Source organism: Chanodichthys erythropterus, chromosome 8 (genome assembly GCF_024489055.1).
Source record: "Chanodichthys erythropterus isolate Z2021 chromosome 8, ASM2448905v1, whole genome shotgun sequence".
NCBI lineage: Eukaryota > Metazoa > Chordata > Actinopteri > Cypriniformes > Xenocyprididae > Chanodichthys > Chanodichthys erythropterus.
The window spans coordinates 7,764,802-7,787,178 of record NC_090228.1 but is presented as its reverse complement, the minus strand read 5'-3'; the positions used below and the strand labels follow the sequence as shown (position 1 = coordinate 7,787,178).

The 22,377-nt window shown below is 37.4% G+C and overlaps 3 protein-coding genes across 3 annotated transcripts; 2 read left to right on the top strand and 1 right to left on the bottom strand.

The window, feature by feature from the left end:
• The first annotated feature begins 59 nt into the window (after positions 1–59).
• ccnc (cyclin C) lies at positions 60–7,039 on the top strand. Its single transcript, XM_067390925.1, has 12 exons — positions 60–198; positions 710–816; positions 1,546–1,630; positions 1,752–1,821; positions 1,906–1,957; positions 2,283–2,338; positions 3,079–3,114; positions 3,200–3,291; positions 4,253–4,320; positions 4,467–4,546; positions 4,627–4,745; positions 5,626–7,039. Exons 1-12 carry the CDS (start codon positions 167–169, stop codon positions 5,678–5,680), a joined length of 852 nt encoding a protein of 283 aa, XP_067247026.1. The 5' UTR covers positions 60–166; the 3' UTR covers positions 5,681–7,039.
• Positions 7,040–8,044: 1,005 nt separating this feature from the next.
• Positions 8,045–13,610, top strand: faxca (failed axon connections homolog, metaxin like GST domain containing a). The gene is made up of 6 exons (XM_067390924.1): positions 8,045–8,504; positions 9,582–9,717; positions 9,791–9,987; positions 11,515–11,732; positions 13,115–13,231; positions 13,324–13,610. The coding sequence occupies exons 1-6, from the start codon at positions 8,245–8,247 to the stop codon at positions 13,608–13,610; spliced, it is 1,215 nt and encodes a 404-aa protein (XP_067247025.1). The 5' UTR covers positions 8,045–8,244.
• Positions 13,611–21,072: 7,462 nt separating this feature from the next.
• On the bottom strand, positions 21,073–22,107 carry pou3f2a (POU class 3 homeobox 2a). The gene has a single exon (XM_067390923.1). The coding sequence runs from the start codon at positions 22,090–22,092 to the stop codon at positions 21,073–21,075; it is 1,020 nt and encodes a 339-aa protein (XP_067247024.1). The 5' UTR covers positions 22,093–22,107.
• Positions 22,108–22,377: the final 270 nt, after the last annotated feature.

Here is a 22,377-nt window from a genome sequence, read left to right as displayed (position 1 = left end):
CTAATGTGTCAGTTTGCTTCCTCCCGGACAGTTTTCTTTTGCACATTGAAATTCTACGGAGTGTTTTTTGTGTCGCGCTCCTCGTCTGATTTAATCAGAGCATCGTTTCATTTAAACACAATTTAACATCACATTAAGGGTTATTTTCTACCTCAAACACTTCAAGATGGCAGGGAACTTCTGGCAGAGTTCACATTAGTAAGTAGAGACGTGTTTTGTGACATAAATCGAGGGCATTAAAGGTATTTCCAGAGGTGTTGCTCCGAAGCTGAACAGAAATAAAAACGTTAAAATTAATGGATTTGGCTGATTAAAGCGAACTGTTTACCAAATCTCGGTTAATGCCATGATAAAGAATAGAAGCTAGATTCATTTACTTTTATTGTTTAGACATTATAAATCTCTGGATTATTAGCTTTAGCCGACTGGCTAAAAAAAAAAAAACAAATATAATTTATGAATAATTTGGATAAATGTGTGTTATTGAAGGCATGAGTTTATTTTCATCCCATTATTTGATATTAAGACTTAATTAGTATAGTGTTGTGATGTTTTGATGCGCATATGAAGTTTTGATATGATTGATTATTTGTTCTTTGACGTTAAGAGTTTATTAAATATACACTGCAATGCTGCTGTGTTGATTGGTGTGCTAGTATTCATTTATGACTTCTAAATTTAAAGTATTTGATGTGCTTATTCCCACCAGCCTACAGTGGGTTCTGGACAAACAGGATCTGATGAAGGAGAGACAGAAAGATCTCAAGTTCCTCACAGAAGAGGAGTACTGGAAGCTACAGATATTTTTTGCCAATGGTTTGGAGATGAATTATAATCTTCCTGTCTAACTGAAATGTAGAGGCCTGTTCTGAATGTGACTGCATTTATAGACTGTATATGCAATATAATATTCATATATGCATATACAGAAATTTTAAGATTTGCTTAACGACTGTTAAGGCTACAGTAGAGCATTAATGTACATTTTCAGGTTTTATTTAGCTACTTCTATATATTTAGCTATAGATAGATAGATATATAGATAGATATATATATAGATATATATATATAGATAGATATATATAGATAGATAGATAGATAGATATATTCCTATACTGATATATAGATATATTTATATATATATAAATATCTAAAAAAAAAAAATATATATATATATATATATATATATATATACTTATATAATATGTATATTAAATATAATATATACTTATATATGTATATATTATATTTAATATACATATTATATAAGTATATATATATAATATATATATATATAATATATATATATATATATATATATATATATATATATATATATGTAAGTATGTGTATATATATATATTTTTTATTTTATTTTTTTTATTTAGCTATTTATATATATCTAAATATATCTATATATCAGTATAGGAAAATATTTATTTATATATATATATATATATTTATAAGGCAATGTTAATTAAAAGTTATAGGAATAAACCTTTCCTTTAAACACTTTACATGGTTTAATTTGTCATCTCATGGCAGTGATTCAAGCCTTGGGAGAACACTTGAAACTCAGGCAGCAGGTCATCGCCACAGCAACTGTCTACTTTAAGCGCTTCTATGCCAGGTGAGTGGGTCATTGCTATGGTTACAGCATTCATTTCCTCCATACAGATTGATACTCATGATCTAGAATGATAGCCGTTCTATTTTTGATAGATTGAAGTAAACTCTTGTCTCGTTTTCAGGTACTCTCTGAAGAGCATAGACCCTGTGCTAATGGCCCCTACATGTGTATTTCTGGCCTCTAAAGTAGAGGTAAACACTGTCTCAGTATAGGAAATTCTATTGAAAGATGCATCATATTTGAATTTTGATCAATGGAAATTCTGTCCCTGACAGGAATTTGGTGTTGTTTCGAACACACGCCTTATTTCAGCAGCAACGTCTGTGTGTAAGTGATTTATATTTTACAAACTCAACAAACTGCAGCAGATATCACTACAGAAATATATAAGTGCTAGAAGTTTTTTTTTAGTTCTCTAAAGCTGAATTGTACAGATATATTTGCTTATGATGTTCAGAGATTAATATAAAGTGTAAATCAGCATATAATGAAACTTTGTTTTAGCCATAATTGCCAAATTCCTTCAGTATCAGAAATGTTTGGCATGCTGACTTATCTGTTCTTGGTCTTTACTCATGTAATCATTTCATAGAATAGAATGAGAATAGAATGTTTTTGCTGATTTTATTTTTTCATTTTCTTTTTGTAACAGTGAAAACAAGGTTCTCTTATGCCTTTCCAAAGGAGTTTCCCTTCAGAATGAATCATGTGAGTCAAACTCCTGTGCTTTCTACACCAGAAAACTGATGAGACACTGATCTGGCATGTAACCGAGTGCGAGTTGTACCAGATGGCCTTGATATTGCAGTCCAAGTCTGAGAATAGTTTGTGCTGAACAAACTATTTTTTTCACTTTATTTTAAGATGTCTTTGTTACAGTCTAATTATGCATTCAAGTACTGATTAATATTAATTGACTTCACGTGTTCGGGTTAGGGTTTCTTTGCATGTAATTATAACATGTGTAACAAGGATGACACTGTTAAATAAAGCGATACCAGAATTACTGCTCCAGATCAAGATTTTGGAAATCTGACAGCGCCACTAGATATCTAGATAATAACTTCTTGTAACTGTCTGATTCATATGATGGAAACGCTTGCCAAGAGTCTGAGATTGTGTGTGCTGTGATGATTCGGCCTTCAGTGTCACCAAGTTTCTGACACCCAATCAGGAGTGACATTCCTCACGCTCCCAACACCTTCGTAGGAAAGTCTCATTATTGTGATAAATGGCTTCTGGTTTTGTCAACTCATGTCTCGGGCTGGTGATAAGTGTTATTTGGTCAGCGTGCCACTGGTCAGGTGTTGTAAGGGAAACATCTTGGCTGTCTAGAGTGCTGGAGGAACGTTTATGGATCACCGTAATGGGAAAGATGATAATTAGTCCACATAACGTGTTAGTGCGAGGATTTCACAGTGAACTCATGCCTTTCTCTGTTTCTCTAGATTTTGGAGTGTGAATTCTACTTACTGGAGCTCATGGTTGGTATAGTTTCTTCTTCAGAAGGATGTTTAGGTGTTTGTTCTCAGCATGTGTTCATGGATGTTTGGCTTTGTTTTATTTTAGGACTGCTGTTTGATCGTGTACCACCCTTACAGGCCGTTACTGCAGTATGTGCAAGACATGGGTCAGGAGGACATGCTGCTGCCGCTGGCTTGGTGAGGAGTGTGTGTGGCTTCAGACAGCACGACGAAACAAACAACCACTGTTCACTTTTCTTTATATGTCAATATAAAGCTGTCTAAATGTAGAATTAGACCAGACTATATACTAGGTGTCGGCCATTTTAGGCTTCCTAGTTATTCAATGTGCCATACCCCCGCCTAAATTTATAAATGCACACAACCATATTTTAGAAGTTCAAAAATTAAACATTCAAACATTACTTGATCGATCACAAATGTACTTTTTTGATTTGTAACATAGAAATAGTGCAGAACTTTAAGTATTTCTGAAGCAATTTTCCATTGGTTTCCACTGAAGCAGTGGTTTGTCAGCTGCTTGCTTTCTTTGACTTGCATAGTTTAAATCTCACACTTTAATATTATTTATGTCTTCTAACTTAATAAAACACCTCTCTCGCTTTTGCTTTTGTACCTACGTTTACCCCGCGTGCCAAAGATTGCCGACCCCTGCTTTATACTGATAAAAAAAAAAAGCTTTCTGGTTTCTAACCACCTTATTTTTAAGTCATGAATCGAAAGTTGCGATAGTCTTTTCTTCCCTATTATGACGTATATCCAAGTGAAACGGCTTCTTGATCAAGAAAAAGTGTAGGGTGGGCGTATGAATTAAAAAAAGAATGATGTGCACCCATTAACCATTTATAATAAATACTGCAGTATGCCACTAAAAATCATGGGGTCCGTGTGTGGCCATTTGTAGAATGTGTGAGGTGTCCGGTGTCATTAGCTTCCAGTTATTTAAGCTTATTTTCCAGTTATTGCAAACTATTTCTTATATTATTTTAATGTGTTGTCATAATCATAAACACATCACTTTGTAGTACAAATAGCTTTACAGTTTTTTGGTCTTCTAGTTATTTACCTACAATGACATTAACTTCCGTGTTGCAAAATAAGCTGGATAAGTGAACATGAATGTCTGATGTGATTGTAGGAGGATAGTGAATGACACCTACAGAACGGACCTGTGTCTGCTTTATCCTCCATTTATGATTGCACTTGGTAAGAAAAAACTTTTTACACTCATTCTGACAGGGTTATTCTTGCAAGCCAGCAGAAAACTTGAAGTTTTAGATCTGAATCGCTGCATAACAAATTGTCACGTACTGGTGAGCGGACTTACAGATACTGTCTCCTTCCTTCTCCAGCCTGCCTGCATGTGGCATGTGTGGTACAGCAGAAAGATGCCAGGCAGTGGTTTGCTGAGCTGTCTGTTGACATGGAGAAGGTAAGACACATTCAGCTGTCTTTCCGTGGATGTTATCCCCCAAGTGAGTGTACATTAACATTGGAGCTTTTCTGCAACAGATCCTGGAGATCATCAGGGTGATACTGAAACTCTATGACCAGTGGAAGAACTTTGATGATAGAAAGGAAATGGCTGCTGTGCTCAACAAGGTGCCCAAACCCAAACCCCCTCCTAACAGGTACGATAGCCTGCAGCGAATGAATCGCTTGACACCTCGGTTATCAAAATCACACAACAGTATTTTAATTAAAATGGAAATAGCATGGTGTTATCATTTATTTCACCACTGCTAAGAGAAACTGTAAAAAGATGCTAATATCATTACTCTTTATTTGAAATGAGCTCATTCACTAGATATCCATAAGGTCTTTGCAGTTCTTAAAAGTGCGGTAAGCCATTTCTATGAAATGCTGTTGAAGGTGGATCGGACTGAGCACCATTTTATCTTTGATAAAGAGTCATCCATCCGTGCATTTGGGGGCGGAGTGATGAAGAGAGGGGGAGTGTTAGTTTGGGTTGATTTCAAATATAAACAATATTTCTCAGAAATCGCTTACTGCCCCTTTTAAATTCTTAAAAATGTGTCCTAGATAATTATAGTACAATTCTATACTTTTTATAACACTTACAAGCATGCTTTCAGACAGAATTTTGACAATTTGTGCATTTAAAGACTAGTGTTAGTTTAGTATTCTTTATATACTTTGTTTATTAAAATTTTATGTTTTCAGTTTAATTTTAGAGTTTTTGTAATGTGATTTTTTTTTTTTTTTTTTCCCCTCTGTATATCTTTCATTTTTATTGAATTATTAGTTTTAGTTCTTTAACTTAAACTTATTTTATTTTGTTAGTTAGTTGTCCAGGCAACATTTTTAATAATTAATATTTATATACATTTATTATTATTATTATTTATAATTATTATTATTAAACTTATTATTTTATTATAGCTTTGTTTCAATTACTGAAAATGATTTTTAAAATATTTTCTTTTATTAAGCCTGTTTTATCTCATCTCACTCTCTTGCACTTGTATTTTCTTGCCCTTTTTAATACAGTGAGACTGACCAGAGCTCAAACGGGAGTCAAAACAGCTCCTACAGTCAGTCCTAGAGCACCACCTGCTGAAGGACCTGAGGCAGAGTGATTCGGGGAGGCAAACACAGCACATTTTGGCACATTTGAATGCTGCTTTTCACAAGCACATCGTTTTATGACCGTGGGGAAACAGATTCCTGGCACACGCGTCCTCTCTTTCCTTTTCTCTGGGTTCTTCCACCAATCAGAGCAGATAGAATGATGCCACCTCCTTCCTTCCACCAATCAGAGCAGCCCGTATCATTCTGGGAGCAGGAGGAAAGCAGACTGCTCACCTATAGGAAATCTGCTTTGATTTAGAGTCTGTTGCCAGGCTTAAGGCTGTAGTGTTGAATGTTATGTACACAAACCCACACAAACGCATTGATTAAGAGAGGTGCTGTTTTCCCAGATCTTGTAAGTTGATGATCCTGACTTCCTTGAAAAGTCCCATGAAGCTTTCTTTCAACGGATGCTCTTTGGGAACAAAGAAAACTTGATCATTTTCTGTGTCTGAGAGTGATGAAGAAAGAGAGAGTGAGTGTGTTTAATTGCAAATGTATTTGTATGCGTGCCTCTCGTTGACCATATCACAGTTTGTATTCCTCAGGGAAATGGATCAGTCCTTTCTACAAAGTGGCTGTCTGTAAACTGATTGGCCACAGGGCTATGTGACAGCGATCTTTTTGAACCCTTGTACTGTGTAATCAAATCCTGATTGGATACATTTTCTTTGACACGTGTGTGGATGAGAGTCAGAATGCACAAGTGACACAGATAGTTGAGTTGATCACAATAAGCTCCCAAAATGCATTTGTAAATATGCTTTCCTTATATAGCCCTTGACTTTTTAAAATTATTTTTGTCTTATTATAAATTTACTGTATGATTATGCTACGTGTATTTGCCATTACCCAATTGCTGTTTCTTTTGCTTTCATTTTGTTGTTTTGAATTGATGTATTCATCAAGTTTAATGGAGGACAAGCCAATATCTTGTGGGTTTTGGACAGAAATGTATTGATTAATTGAGGCAGTGAGGATCTCCATCTTGGGTGTGGTTATCAGTTCCCATCAGCATTACATCAATTGTTTGAGGGACACGTAACTATTTGCGGAAAGACTTTCAAAAGATTTTACCATAAGTAGATGTTTTGCTGTGTTCAGAATGGCATTTGTTTTTGCTTCGTCTCTCACTGTGGTCCTATGTTTAACAGTGCTGCGGGAGTGTTGCCCTTCGAGCATAAATGTGGCACCATGTATGTATTATTTGCCTGTAAATATATTTGATGTGAGAACTGTGGGGGTGAGAGGGCTTGGAGTGTTATCTCATTGTTTTTTCGTTTTTGTTTTATTTTTTGTGTCTATAACAGAGCTCGGAAGCCTTATTGAATAAAGCTGCTGTTGAAAAAAAAAAGTAGTCTGATCTTTTTTGTTTTAGGTTCAGAGTAAAATATTTTGTTTTTTTATATTAACAGTGAATGTATTAAGTATGTGTTAATTCAGCTGTCCTAGCAAATACTTTGCATTTTTTTTGCCATTTAAAAACTCAAACATTTTTTTATATGCAATATATATAGACTATATAGAATGAATATATATATATATGTATATATATAATATATATGATATATATGTGTATATATATGTATATGTATGTATGTATATATATGTGTATATATATATATATACATATGTATGTGTATATATAATATATATATATATAATATGTATGTGTATATATGATATATATTTGTATATGTATTTATATATATATATATATATATATATATAATGTATATGTGTATATATGTATATATATATGTGTATATATGATATATATTTGTATGTATATATATATATATATATATATATATAATGTATATGTGTATATGTATGTATACACACACACACACACATATACATAATGTATGTGTATATGTGTGAATATATGTATATGTGTGCATATATTCACACATATACATATATTCTTATATATATATATATGCTGAAAGGTGACTAACCTCAGTTTTATACATATATAAAATATATAAATATATAATATATAATTATATTTGTTATATAGTGCAAGGACATCATTTAGGCATTTTTGAGCATTCCACTTCTTATTAGACATTTACGTTTATATGTATTTATAGACATAATACATGTGTAAATAAAACATATAATGATCCCTTCTAATCTGTTGGGATAGTTGTATTACTGATATATAATTTCATGTTATGAGCTATTATAAAAGTGTTGTTATCAAACTCTGTTACAGCATCAAAACTGACCAATGAGAGTGGACAATTTCTGAATCTGCGCGCCCCCTCGCAGCATCAGCATCCCCGCCCCCTGGTGACGCAACGCGCTCAGCTGTGCGGTAAACAGCGGCGGCGAGCGGCTGCGGACCGATGCCGACCCCATCGCAGGGACGGACGGACAGCATCAGAAGGCGACATGCCCCCTGCTGCTCCTCACCCGTTCGTCCTAAGACCCTCTGACACCCTCATCTTCACCACCGCCACCCTGCGGCACTGATGAAGCCTCCCCTGTCGAACCCACAACGGGCCGAAGGGCGGATAGAGGAGAGAGAGGATGTACTGGCGCGTCGGATTCGCCTGGAGCCCTTCCTGCGCGCTTGAACTTAGCCGGAACAAGAGCTTCTCGTTCAGCTTGTGCGGCTCCGACGAGCATCTTTCGTTGTATGGGTACATCATCGCCTACCCGCTGCAGGAGTACGGAGGGATCATGTCTGCTTTAGGCTCCGACTCCTGGTGGAGGAAAACACTATACATCACCGGGGGCGCGCTGCTCGCCGCCGCTGCCTATTTGCTACACGAGCTGCTTGTCATTAGGTATTATGGATTATATGCAGATTCTATCTATCTATCTATCTATCTATCTATCTATCTATCTATCTATCTATCTATCTATCTATCTATCTATCTATCTATCTATCTATCTATCTATCTATCTATCTATTCTACGCATTTGCAGGGAATTCTCTTGGATGGAGCTGAGAGGGGCCATGAACAGGGTCTTTTAGAAAAGGAAAATGAGCTAAATTAATATCCTGGACAAGTCAACACAGTGCAGTGCAGTCCATTTGTTATCCTCCTCCGAGGAAGAATGAATGAATACCTGCTAACTCAATGCATTTTGAGCAGGACGCAAGAATAGGATGCTATTTATTTCCTTGTCTAAAGCATGAATGTTGACATGTTGATGGGTGCTATTTCAAGGGCACAGTTGCAGGCCTAGAGGATAATGTCTGCTTGTGTTATTGTGATGTGACAGAATGACCTTTATCGACCCCTTGTGAGACTGTGTAAATAGCGACCCGTCAATTTAGTGATCAGACATAGTGGATTGGGTTTAATTCTGTGCTTTTGCTTCGTCTCTGACCTTTGCAGACATGCCAGTGCTGTTAGTCCTCAGCAAAACCTCTCAGGTTACATGAGGTCTGGCTGTTATTCAATTCACATGAACTACTGATTCAGACATGCATTACACAAATATAATAACATATGATTCATTGTTTTAAAGGGATAGTTCACCCAAAAATTATCCCATGATTTACTCACCCTCAAGCCATGTTAGGTGTATGGATTTCCACCGTATGGATTACTTTTATGATGGATGGATGCATAATGGAGGATATTTTTTAAATATATCTCCAATTGTGTTCGTCTGAAATAAGATTGAGGGTGAGTAAATCATGGGATAATTTTCATTTTTGGGTGAACTATCCCTTTAAGTTTAAACATATAAGAACAAAACTGAAGGGAGAAAGCTAATGACTATGATGCTTCAATGAATTTCAGCACTAGCTAAGTGGACAGCGACTAAATCCTGCAGATAGAAAACACTGAAGAATGAACTCTGAACTTGATGTTTCCAGTGCAACAATTGATAATTTGATGAACTTTTAGGAAAGAACAGGAGTTGGACTCTGAAGACACCATCATTCTGCATCAGTTTGCCCGGCCCAAAACTGGAGTCCCAAGCCTGTCTCCCTTCTGCCTGAAGATAGAAACCTACCTGCGCATGGCGGACCTTCCCTACCAGGTATCAAAATACGATGTCTGAGATTGTGTTCTGAATGGATGTTTGGGTGTTTTTCAAACTGTTTTCTCCTCAGAACTACTTCGATGGGAAGTTGTCTCCACAAGGGAAGATGCCTTGGATCGCGTATAATAAGGAGCAGGTGTGCGGGACTGAGTTCATCATCGACTTCCTGGAGGAGAAGCTCGGCGTGAACCTCAACTCCAGCCTGAGTCCTCAGGAGAAAGCCATCTCACGTGCCATCACCAAAATGGTGGAGGAACACTTCTACTGGTGAGACTGAGCTGGTTTTCTTCCACATCATGATCTGGTATCTGAACAACATTCGTCAATTCTTTATTATATTCTGGAAGAGTTGTTGTGGTAGAGTGTTGTTGCCATGCTGTCATTTTAAGCCGGATTGCTTCACAAACGAGGGTCAATTCAATGCTGGATTTGCACAAAAGATTAACATGACGGCACATGCTAGTCGATGAGTTGATCAACTCCACAGCAACTGCATAAATTTATCCACTAACCGTTCAGAAACGTCCAGTTTCGTTCTAAAAGTTGTAACTTCTTCCTGAGTCTCTCCATCAGTGTCCGACTCCGGTTTGAACAATGTAAGGTTGAACACGTTACTGATAATCGTCATTTTTCCAGCTTTGTTGTTGTTGAGCAACCGAAGCCAAGCTGTTAAAGCTCCACCTTCTTCTGGAAAGGGGGCGGGGAGCAGCAGCTCATTTGCATTTAAAGGGACACACACAAAAACGGTGTGTTGTTGCTCACACACAAATAGAGGCAAATTTGACAACCAATAACAAATGATCATGATCTGTGGGGTATTTTGAGCTGAAACTTCACAGATGCATTCTGGGGACACCAGAGACTTATATTACATTGTGTGAAAGGGGCATTATAGGTCCCCTTTAACCCTGTAAAGCCTGACATATAAAATAGTCAGAAAAAACTTTATATATATATATATATATATATATATATATATATATATATATATATATATATATATATATATATATATATATATATATATATATATATATATACATATGTGTTCTTGTTGAGTATCATATTTGATACATCAGGCTCATATAGTATATGATATAGTTAGAATATGGAGGAAAACACCTGAGTTTTATTTAGAGGCCCAAACTGAGCAAAAATATGCAGATGTTATTTATATGAGCATCAAAGATGGTGGCTTGGAATATAAATCTGATATCTTTATAACAGTTTAGCAAACTACTTACGTAAAGAGCATATGAATGTCAATTGTCGCTCTGTTTATGTCTCTGTAAGATGATATTTAAATGCCTTGTTTTATGATCCAATTTCTGTAGTTTCCAATACAATACAATGATGATTGAGAGATAAAATGTTAAAACGATAAAACAAATAAACGTTCCTCAAAAGCCTGATGTATCATATTTGATTCTCACTTTTTAACATGATTTATCTAAAAAAAATATGTATGGATAATCAAGTAAACCTAAGTTGATTCAGTCCAGATAGTGTTCATCTGAAGTTATTCTTATGTTTACTTTATAAAATCAGTACAGATTTCACAGCAAAAAGTCACATGTACCATGGCCTGAAGGGGGATGTTTTTACAATTATACCCAAAGGTCTTTTACTTGCTAAAAAGCATAAACTATCAATCAGATGACACAAGGCAGATTAGAATTTGTGTATCAAATTTGATACAGTAAGCTCTGTAGGGTTAAGTAGGATTTTGTTCTTTGAACAACTAAAATGTGTTGATAATCAAGATGAGATGTGGTGATGTGTGTTTTGCTTTAGGACAATAGCATACTGTCAGTGGGTGGACAATGTGGAGGAGACGCAGAAGATGTTAGCCACAAACGGGCCGCTGAGTGACCTGCTCAGGTGGATCTTGAGTCAGGTGAACGGTGGCATCGTGAAGAGAGAGATGTACGGACACGGGATCGGACGCTTCTCCAAAGAGGATGTTTACACTCTGATGGAGAAAGACATGCGCACTCTTGCCACGTTCCTTGGTATGTTTTGAATGTCTGAGGCACGATTTATGTGCTTTATTGAAAGGATTTATGACATTTTAGTGATTTAGTCTAAATCATTCTTAGTGAATTATTAGATAATTTTAGATCAGGGATGGGCAAACTCAGTCCTGGAGGGCCACTTTCCCGCAGAGTTTAGCTCTAACCCTGATAAAACTATTCCTGAAGACACTGATTAGCTTGTTCAGGTGTGTTTGATAATTAGGGTTGGAGCAAATCTCTGCTGGACAGTGACCAGTTTGCCCGTCCCTGTTCTAGATCAATCTGGAGAGTTCAGAGCTTTTGAAACAGGTTACAAAACAATGCAGCAATGGATCTGTGCTGCCCTCTAGTGCTCAGTAAGCCTAAGTCTTGCTTTCACACTGCAAAAAATGTCTTATTCACTTATTCAGTATTTTTGTCTTGTGCTCCAGTACAAACATCTAAACACTCCTTAATCAAGACACATTTACTTCAGAATGATTTAGGATGTTACATGGGGTAATTCAAGATTTTCTTAACCCATTGACTGACATTTTTTCTTGCTTCAAGCATAAACTTAATATCATTTTCCTTCTCAAATAAATGTCTTGATTTAAGAATTTTTAGACATTTTTAATGTAAAACAAGACAAAAAACACTTTTTTTTGAAGTGCATAATCCTTCAGTCAGATCATACTTTTACTACTGGTGAATTATGACATTTTATATGAGTATGATTTATATATTTAAGTGTGGAAATGTCAATATTTGTTCATTAGAGGTGAATTACTATTGCTTAAAATTTGTGGTATGGACAAGAATGATCAAATGGCTTGTTGAGGAGAGATAAACTATTTAGATTTTGATAAATGGCCAACAAATTCTCTTGAGCCATATGCAGAGACCAGAATATCATAGCAACCAAACAGAAAACACATTAAGGACACGTTTACACGACAACAATGCATTAAGAATGGAAAAGTTTTTCTTTTGTGTAGTCAAAAGATCCCCATTCGCATGGATCGGTGAAAATGAATAAAAAGCTGCATTATGCATGCCAGACCAGTAGTTGGCGATGTCACTTTGTAAAGAAACACTGCGCCTATAGACTGAACATGTAATATGCATGTGCATGTCTCCATTTTCACAAATTCATGTTTTTGTAGATTACACGGAGATCATAACGGTTTCATTTTCAATAACTTGCACTTTGAAGGACTCTTTCAAAAGTTTGCATTTTCAAGCATCCAACGCCATTGTCGTGTAAATGAGTGACCAAAACGCATAAAAAAGTTTTCAGTTTTTTTGTTGAAAACTTTGTGATGTAAACGCCCCCTAAAAAACATAAAAACTATTCTATTGTATTATATAATTCAATTTGATGATAATTTCTTGCACAGGCGATAAAAAGTATCTAATGGGCCCGAAGCTTTCCACAGTAGATGCTGCTGTATTTGGTCATCTTGCTCAAGCCATGTGGACTCTCCCTGGGACACGTCCGGAACAGTTAATCAAAGGTAAGGGCATTAACTTATGCTTTTTTGTATGAGAATATAATGTACATTAATGTGTTTTGAGCATATGAACTGACTGAACTGACTCTGTGCAGGTGAGTTCATCAACCTGGCCATGTACTGTGAGCGAATCCGCCGGAAATTCTGGCCAGAGTGGTTTGTGGATGTCGACGACCTTTACTACGATGGACTGAGCGAGGAGCCGGATTCTCCTTCCCAGCTTCCGGATTTGGGTCTCTATTCGCGCAGCGGCAGCTTCCAGGAGCAGGACAGCTCTCTGTCGCACCACAACACCCCGTCGCCGGACAGCGACATCACCGGACGCTCTCTGTTTGATTCTGACATGGACACAGAATGCTCGGAAATGGAGCAGTTGAAGTGATAACCACACCCCCTTTATGATGTATCTGCACGGGTCCCGCCCCTTTGTTCTCCCAAATGCCCTTTAGCAGAGGAAGAAGGGCTGGTCAAATGAAGATGTTATCATGGTGACGTGGCGACTCTGAGCGAGGGATGGCAATAAAGCAAATGGGAAAAGCATTCTGACAATTTTTATCTGACGAAAGAGAGGATTTTATTAAACGAGGAAAGGCCAGGCCAGAGAGAATCCTGATCAACAGGAAGAAAAACCATCAAACAGAATAATAAAAATGGATGGAGTGAAAATTAAAAGGAGTGAATGACGCTTCAGCTGAATCACTCCTCCCGCAGTGTGACATCATCACAGTGCTCGGAATCATCAGAATGACATCATTACATGTGACCACCTCCCATTTACCATGTGTGTTTGTTATTTCTTACATCCTGGGAATTATTATTATTATACGGGTAGTCAGACAGAAAGAAGGTTTTTAGGTGATGATTGAAATGTGTAGATACTTATTAATTGAAACACCTTGACTAATTTAGGCAGCACAATATTTCATAGTCCATCTAAAATTCATGTCCAGTTTTATTCGGTCAAAACTATGAAGTGTGTTATGAAAAAGCAAAGCAAGAAAATTTATGAATTATTATTGCGATGTTTGACCAGAAATCAGCTGATTTTTTTTATGTTCTCAAACCGTTGCAGCAAACTTTCCATAATTATGCAAAGCATTAATGAATAATTCACCCCCCAAAAAGGAAAATTATGAAATTTACTGTTTAACGTAGACAACTGAATCAAAGTTTGTTTTTTTCTTATAGTGAAAAAAAATTGACAATATTTATTTTTATGGAATATTGCAGTATTTATTATAAATGATTTATTTTTGCACATTATTACTTTTTTTTTATTCATATGTGCTTAATTTTTAATCAAAATAACTTCCCCCCTCCCTCTTGCAGCAACATCTCTTCTCTTCTGATGACGTGTTTACTGGCGCGAGGGAGGGGCAACCTGTCACTCACATGAGTTCGACCAATAGCAAACCACAACCATACAATCAATTCCCCATGGACAAAATCAAGTCCCACCCTACATTTTGTCTATATATTCTTCAGATATACATCACAATAGAGAAGAAAAAACAATCGCAACTTATGCATTATGTCGACTTTAACTTTACACATGACGCGATGTTAAACGTCTGTGATTTCAAATGGCATTGGTAGCTACAGATTATTTGTTTTTTGGGTGAATTATTCATTGCGAATATACATATAAAATTGATAAAATTTGTTTATTTGGGGTTCACAGTGTGTTTACAGTTACAAAAAAAAAAAAAAATGTAAATGTTTATCATATGAACAAACAGGAAAACAGGTCTCATCACATCCGCTTGTCGGACAAAGTGTTAACAGCATGAACTGACGGCGATTTATCTATGGACTTTTAAGGTAATCAGCTAACCTAGCTAATTATATTTATTGTTGACGTTTTATTCAATTATAATATCCGAATGTTAGTGAGAATAAAAAAAAACTCTTTTGAAGGCGTCTTGAGTAAAACAGCACACACAAAAGACCTAAACCGGAAGCGATGCAACCTGTTTTACAGAATACGGAAGTTTGTTGCGCAGCATAACCGTACTGAAGTGTTTATCAGTCATGAAACACACATATATGCGTGCAGCTGTGCTGAATGTGTAGGTAAAACATAATTTGTGTTTGTCGAACAGCAAACACTTCGGATGGGTATCTGTGATTGTGCAATAGCGCCCCCTGTGCACTGAATCATGGCTTACATTGACATGACAGAAAACACAGGAGAATAATAGAACAGAATAGCCCGGTAATGCAGCAGTGTTACTCAAATGCAGCGATAACAGAAGGGAGGCACATAACACAATACAGATGGAGACACACAGCTAAAGCCTGTGTGTGTGTGTGTGTGTGTGTGTGTGTCCATCTGCTGCATGACTGAGTCACTGAGTCATCGTTACACATGAATACACTGGCAGGAATGATCTCCCAGGGGCTGATGCACAACGAATGACACATCCAAGACGGGAGACTTATGTTTTTTCTGTTCCGTAGTGAGATATAATCTGTATCTTGCTGTGCCATACACACATCCTTCCTGTTACCACAAATGCCCTTTTAATATCTTGAACGTAATCCTGTCTATGTCGAGCTCTTATAAGAAAGAATGGAAAGTGTCTCACCATTTTTACGCCCTTTAAATGCAAATGTACTTATCTGATGTTTGTTCAAACACAACAAATTCGCCAAAATTATTAGAAAATGTGTGTGAAATTTTTTTTATACAAACATAGGGTTCACTAACTGAAAACGGCTATACTGTTTGAAAAGGGTTTGCATGCCATTAAAATTGGCAGTCAATCTGATTAAAACTATCATATTCTTTCTTAAGATGTTTGTTTACTTATTTGTTTATATTTTTCTTGATTTAAGACTGTCTGTTTCTAAAAACAAACAATTATTATATGTATTTTTTATATTTTTTTATGTGTACTGCGTGTAATTCCTGAACCACTTGACCACTTATTTTTATTTATGGCTTATGATCAATTTTATATTTTGAAAGTATCGCAAATGACTTATTCTTATTATTTTCATATTCTTTTTTCATGAAAATCTAGCTGTTTTAGTTGCAAAAATTTGCTCTGAGAGCTTTACGTTTTACACGCTGTAAGTTTTATTATGCTGAATGAATTTCAGACGATGTTCACTAGGGCAGAATTCAAGGCCTTGCTACTATTACAAATGAATTTTTATCCATTTTTATCAGTTTTATCATCTCATACATGACAATCTTGTGGTTATTTACCTCACAGGATTCACGACCCCACTCATATGCCAAATGTGATGGAAATATGGCAACACACAGATAGAATAATGCTGGAAAGGCAAAGGTGAAAGTTCAAACCTCTCACATGTTTTCTCACAGGTGTGTGTGCTGATTCTAGAGCCATACTACAGAGTCTGTGTTGTGTGTATCATGACCCTGATGGATTTATTATGGGCTAGACAAAATATCGGGGAGGGAGGGGTTGTGTACATGAATGATCATTGTAACATAAAGAACCAAATTTGTCTGGCGAATGTGTTAAAGATACTCAAAATATTTCATGAAATATAGCTGTATTAAATGAAACACACCTGGTTGTATGTTTGGTTTCTGATTACAGTCCATTCTTTAAATGTTCCTTACTAAAAGTTACATATTATTTAGAAGTTATTTAAAACTCTCATTTCTTTCCTTAAGTGTGGCACAAATGGGGGATGCTAATTAGAGAAATTAAAGCTAAATTATTATAAATTATACACTTCACTGTGCTTGTTCTAGGTTTAATGGTTTTATTTATTTCAGTTAATTCAGCTATTGATATTTTAGATTGATTGGCGGATCTGTGAGGTCGTTACACCCATCAGGTGACTTTAATCTGCATTGGTTTGTTCTAAGGAAATAAAATCCAACTTATGAGTTTAGGAAAACACAAAAGTTTTAAAGTTGATCTTCAGCCTTAAGCAATCCAGAGTAATTGATCCAAAAGTTTTTAAGTGCCACCATAACTTTCTCTCAAACACAAGCTTAACAAAACTTATTGTCACAAAATTCACAGCCAATGTACTTTTACTTAAAGGGATAGTTCACACAAAATATTTTTTTCTCAACCCTCAATAAACCTGTATGAGTTTCTTCGTTCAGTTGAACAGAAATTAAAATATTTTAATGAAAGCTGGTAACCAAACAGTTGTTGGTCCCCATTGACTTCCATATTATGAAGGGGGGAAAACACTATGGAAGTCAATGGGGACCAAAAACTTTGGTTATGTCCATCAGAAGAAAGAAATTCATACAGCTTTAGAACAACTTCTTCTGGTTGAGTATATGAGTATATTTTATATTTTTGGGTGAACTATCCCTTTAAGACTTGATGGGTTTTAGAATGTTATAACCAGTATTGGGGGTAACGCATTACAAGTAACGTGACTAACGTAATCAGATTACTTTTTTCAAGTAACTAGTAAAGTAACGCATTACTTTTAAATTTACAACAAAAAACTTCACTTTGTTTTCCCATGTATTGACTGACAGCTCTCCTGTTCCCATGTTGAGAGAAATCATGAGTAAGTGCAGCGGTGTTGTGTGCGCTGTGTAAACATGATGGATGTTGCAGTTCTAGACTACATGTTAGCATACATATATACAGAGTCAGTATTCCTCAAAATGAATAAAACCAGTGAAATGCAATCTCAAAATATTGCACAAACTTGCAATAATTAAATATATTAACATAAACAAATGTACTTTATGTATTTAATCTCACTTTATTAACTAATGTCGTCGCTGCTGACCTTTCATGATCCAATTCAACTATACTAATAAGCAAAAATGAATTTAGATAAACATCACATTTGTGATCGGCCTGAAGATTATTCGTTTCACTTTTGTTGTGGAAGAGCCTTTACATTTGCCAAAAATATAACTTGTTTTTTTTTTTTGAGAAAATGTAATGTAATGCATTACTTTCGGTACAAAGTTACTAAGTAACTGTGCAATTGTTTTTTAGAGAGTAACGCAATATTGTAATGCATTACTTTTAAAAGTAACTTATCACAACACTGGTTATAACGTTACAAATCTTCTTGATACAATCTGCACTGACAACACGCAGGTAAGATGAGTGACTAAAACGGTATATTTGCAAAACACACCGCCAAGCTCATATTCCACGACTTTATATCTATATCTTTGTCTAAACAGACCAAGAAAACAGATATTTCTGTTTCACTAAGAGTTGCTCCAACACATTTTGTCAATAGATGGCGCTCACAGCACATACTCGCAGTGGAGAGGACTATCTAAATGGGGACATTGCAGAGACTTCTATTGTTTTTATATTCAGCTATAAAAAAACGTAACACACCCACACACCAACCCGAAACCTGCCAGAAAACTTTCTGCATTTTTACAATAAAAAACGTGTTTGCTTGATTTTTATGCCGTTTGTTTATTATTATTATTATTATTATTATTATTATTATATAGGCCTATATATATATTTCTTTTTACAAATAAGGACGTCCCCAAATGGATGTATTGGGAGTTTTTGTCATATTTAGCTCACTTTTGGTCACAAATTTATCTCTACAATATTAAGTAGGCACACACACACACACAAATGCGGGGTTTTAAAGGCAGTCGATATTTCCAAGGCCTTGAGATTCACTATTCATTATAAACACACAGTAAATAGGATATAAATAAACAAGACATCTAGTGTGCTTTTGTTCGTTTTCCTAAAATTGTTCATTAATGGAGCAGTAAATTGATTTATCGGAATGGCCGATGATATTTGGAAATACAAATAGCCAATGTTAAAACAATACAATAGGCTACATTTGATCTTTTCAAAGCTAGTAAATTATATATTATAGATCACTAATGTTCTATTAGTAGCAGTAGTTTGATATTTTGTTATCATTTTGAATATTTTTTTTTTAAAAAAAGAGTCCTATTTAGAACCAGAATAGCGTCATCAAATATTCACGTAGGTCTCCGTTCTCTCGTTTGAACCGGTCTAATCCGTCTTCATTACGAGTGAAATGGCAAACATTTGCCTCCGTGGTCACGTAGAAATCGAAGCGAAGGAATTGCAACGGGCTGTAAAGGACCTACAGCATCATCTCATCCCGAGGCAACATTACATTCAACAGCCTTGATGCTCAAATAATGTGTGAAATTGTGAATCCATTTATCTTGAGGATCTTCATTCACGGGGCACAGATTCACGAGAGGCACTTCTTTATATAAAAAATGTATTCATTTAATGACAAAAGGCTTTTAAAAACTGTGCAATTTTTCTGTCAAAACCAAAGACGTTACTGGCCTCAATAGGGCACACTGACAGCTTGTGCTTTGGCAGTGCCAGTTTAAGTGCACAAATATACAAGTATTCACAGAGCCATAGAAAATTAAAATTCAAAATCCACGCACAATGTCCTTGTTTTTCGATGCAGGCCATCATATAATTGTAACACAGCTGGTGTAGTATTTCTCGTTAAAAAAGAAAGATCAATTTGGGATAAACAAGAAACACAAAATATCAAACAGATACAAACATGTTGAGGCTTATACATTTAGCTGACGCACAAAATCACACAATGTTACTAGAATAAAAATTGGGCAAGAAACACTGTCCTCACATTATTATTATTATTATTATTACTATTAATATAGTGTTTTTAAATCTCGACATTTATACGCCAGAAGCGTTTCCAGACAAATTAATGAAATTAAAGAAAAGCTTTTTTATTTTAATCTGTAATATTAAATATTACAATCATACGATTCTATTTGGGTTTCTTTTAGATTTCCCAAATCAGAAAAAAACAAAAATGATTTAAAATAAAAGAAGAGAAAAAAACACTGTCTCAAATCGTGGGCGCTTTTGGTGGATGCTTATAGAAATTCAATCAAAATGTTAAGAAAAACCCAATTGGGTGGTTAATTACAAAGAGCTGGTATCATTTAATTTAATTTGTGAATAGACATTTCGATGTGATCCACAGCACTGTGCGATTCTGGGGGAGGTTTTAATGTTTCCTCAGGCCTCTGTTTTGCAGCAGCAGCAGTGTGAATCCGTGATCTGCATGAAATCGGGCTGCTTTGCCAGTGAACAACATACAGCAGCACTTGGCAGCCTTTGTTGTGACCGAAATTAGACTTTGAGAGAATTGATTACATTTACATATGTAAATATGTATATAATATGTACATAGTGTAAATAATAATAATAATAATTATCATAATAATAAAAGTATTATTAATGTTGTTGTTGTTTTTATTTTTTTTTTAAATTATGTATTAGTAGCCTATATTTGGATCCCTTTATTTTAATAATTTCGAGCTGTTTAGTTAGTATTATTATTATTGCCATTTATATAAGAAGGTGAATGAATTGCAGATACATTTCAATCAAACATTTTGTGATCATAACGGGGATATGTAATAATAATAATAAGAATAATAATAATAATAGAGCATTTGTCATCAATATTTGTATGAGTATGAATAGCAGACATTGCACCGGATTCATTTCAATCAGGAATAAACCTTTTGTGGTCATGAGGGGAAGATGGCGCGCCCCTGACGCCTTTTTCACAGCTTTCGGTTGGAAGTGATATGATGCTTTCACAGATCCCCGGACTTGAAAAGAAATCTCTTAAATAAAAGTGTATTTACGTTCCCTCTTTAGGTTCAGTCGCGGCGCGTATAACGCCTCGGAGCGTGTTTTCTCGCGCCCGTGCCCGTATATTGTTCGCGCAACCACGCGCGCTCCGCGCCCTCGGAGGTGCCACACACAGAGACGCTTCATCACCGTCGGTCCGCCCCGAACGGGCTCGTGGCCGGGACAAAGAGACAGTCGATTTATGTTCAAGCCGCCCCTTTCTCACGGAACAGGTGTCTGCGCCCCGTGGTGAGGCGAGGCGTCCCCGTACACGTCCTCGTTCCCGGCCATCGGTCCGTTTTGGGGCGTCATTCGCTTCTCCTTCTGCCGCCGGTTGCAGAACCAGACCCGCACCACTTCCTTCTCTAGCTGCAGGCTGTCCGCCAGTGAGTTGATCTCCGACGCCCCGGGTTTCGGGCACTTGAGGAAATGGCTCTCCAGGGCCCCTTTGACACTCACCTCGATGGAGGTCCGCTTTTTCCTCTTCCTCCCCTGCGCGGCGATCTTATCCAGGCTGGTCGGGCTCCCCGAGGTGGAGTCCGCCTCCTCCAGCCATTTGTTGAGCAGGGGCTTGAGTTTGCACATGTTCTTGAAGCTCAGCTGGAGCGCTTCGAACCTGCAGATGGTGGTCTGGGAGAAGACGTTGCCGTAGAGGGTGCCCAACGCAAGCCCCACGTCCGCCTGCGTGAAGCCCAGCTTGATCCGGCGCTGCTTGAACTGCTTGGCGAACTGCTCCAGGTCGTCCGAGGTCGGCGTGTCCTCGTCCGAGTGCAGGCTCTGCGGGTGGCCGTGCTCGCTCAGATGCGGGCTGTGGTGGTCCTCGTGGTGCATCCCCGGCTCGCCGTAGCCGGGCTGAGAGTAGATCAGGCTTTGCCCGTTGGAGGTGCTCATGCTCGGCATATGCGCGGTGGTGGTCGCGCGCCAAGCGCCCGCCTCGTGATGCTGGCTCTGCTGCACCAGATGCGCTTGTCTCGGCGAATGCTGCAGCTCCTCCACCGGCTTAATGTCCTGCTCGCCCAGCGGGCTGGCGGGCCAAGGCGACCCCTCTCCCCCGTGAGACAGCGCCGCCGTCAGCCACTGGTGCGCGTGGCCGAGCGTGCTCCCGCTGCTCTGCAGGGTGGTGTATTCGCTCTGCAGAAGGCTGTGCGCGTCCCTGTAGGCCGGCGGCGGCGTCTGCTGCATGCTGCCGGGCTCCGAGCTGGACGTAAGGATGCTGTAGTGGTTGGACGCCGCGGTCGCCATAGTTTCCACAGCTACTCTGTGCCACAGGCGGCTCCCCAGCGCGCCAGAGCCGCGAGGACGCAGAGGCGCGCACCTGAGATCCGCCTCGCGCTGCTGTCTATTGGTCAGGACCGCTTGACAGATGTGGCAGCGGCGCGTTCATTGGTCGCAGTAGATTCGACACAGAATCCCCATCCCATTGCGCTCTTCTGAAAACAAGCACAGAGAGGGATCAGCAGTGACAGGGCGCAGTGGGCTCCAAAGGTATCCAGCCTGGCTTTCATTAAGTTTTTCATTAAGTTTAAA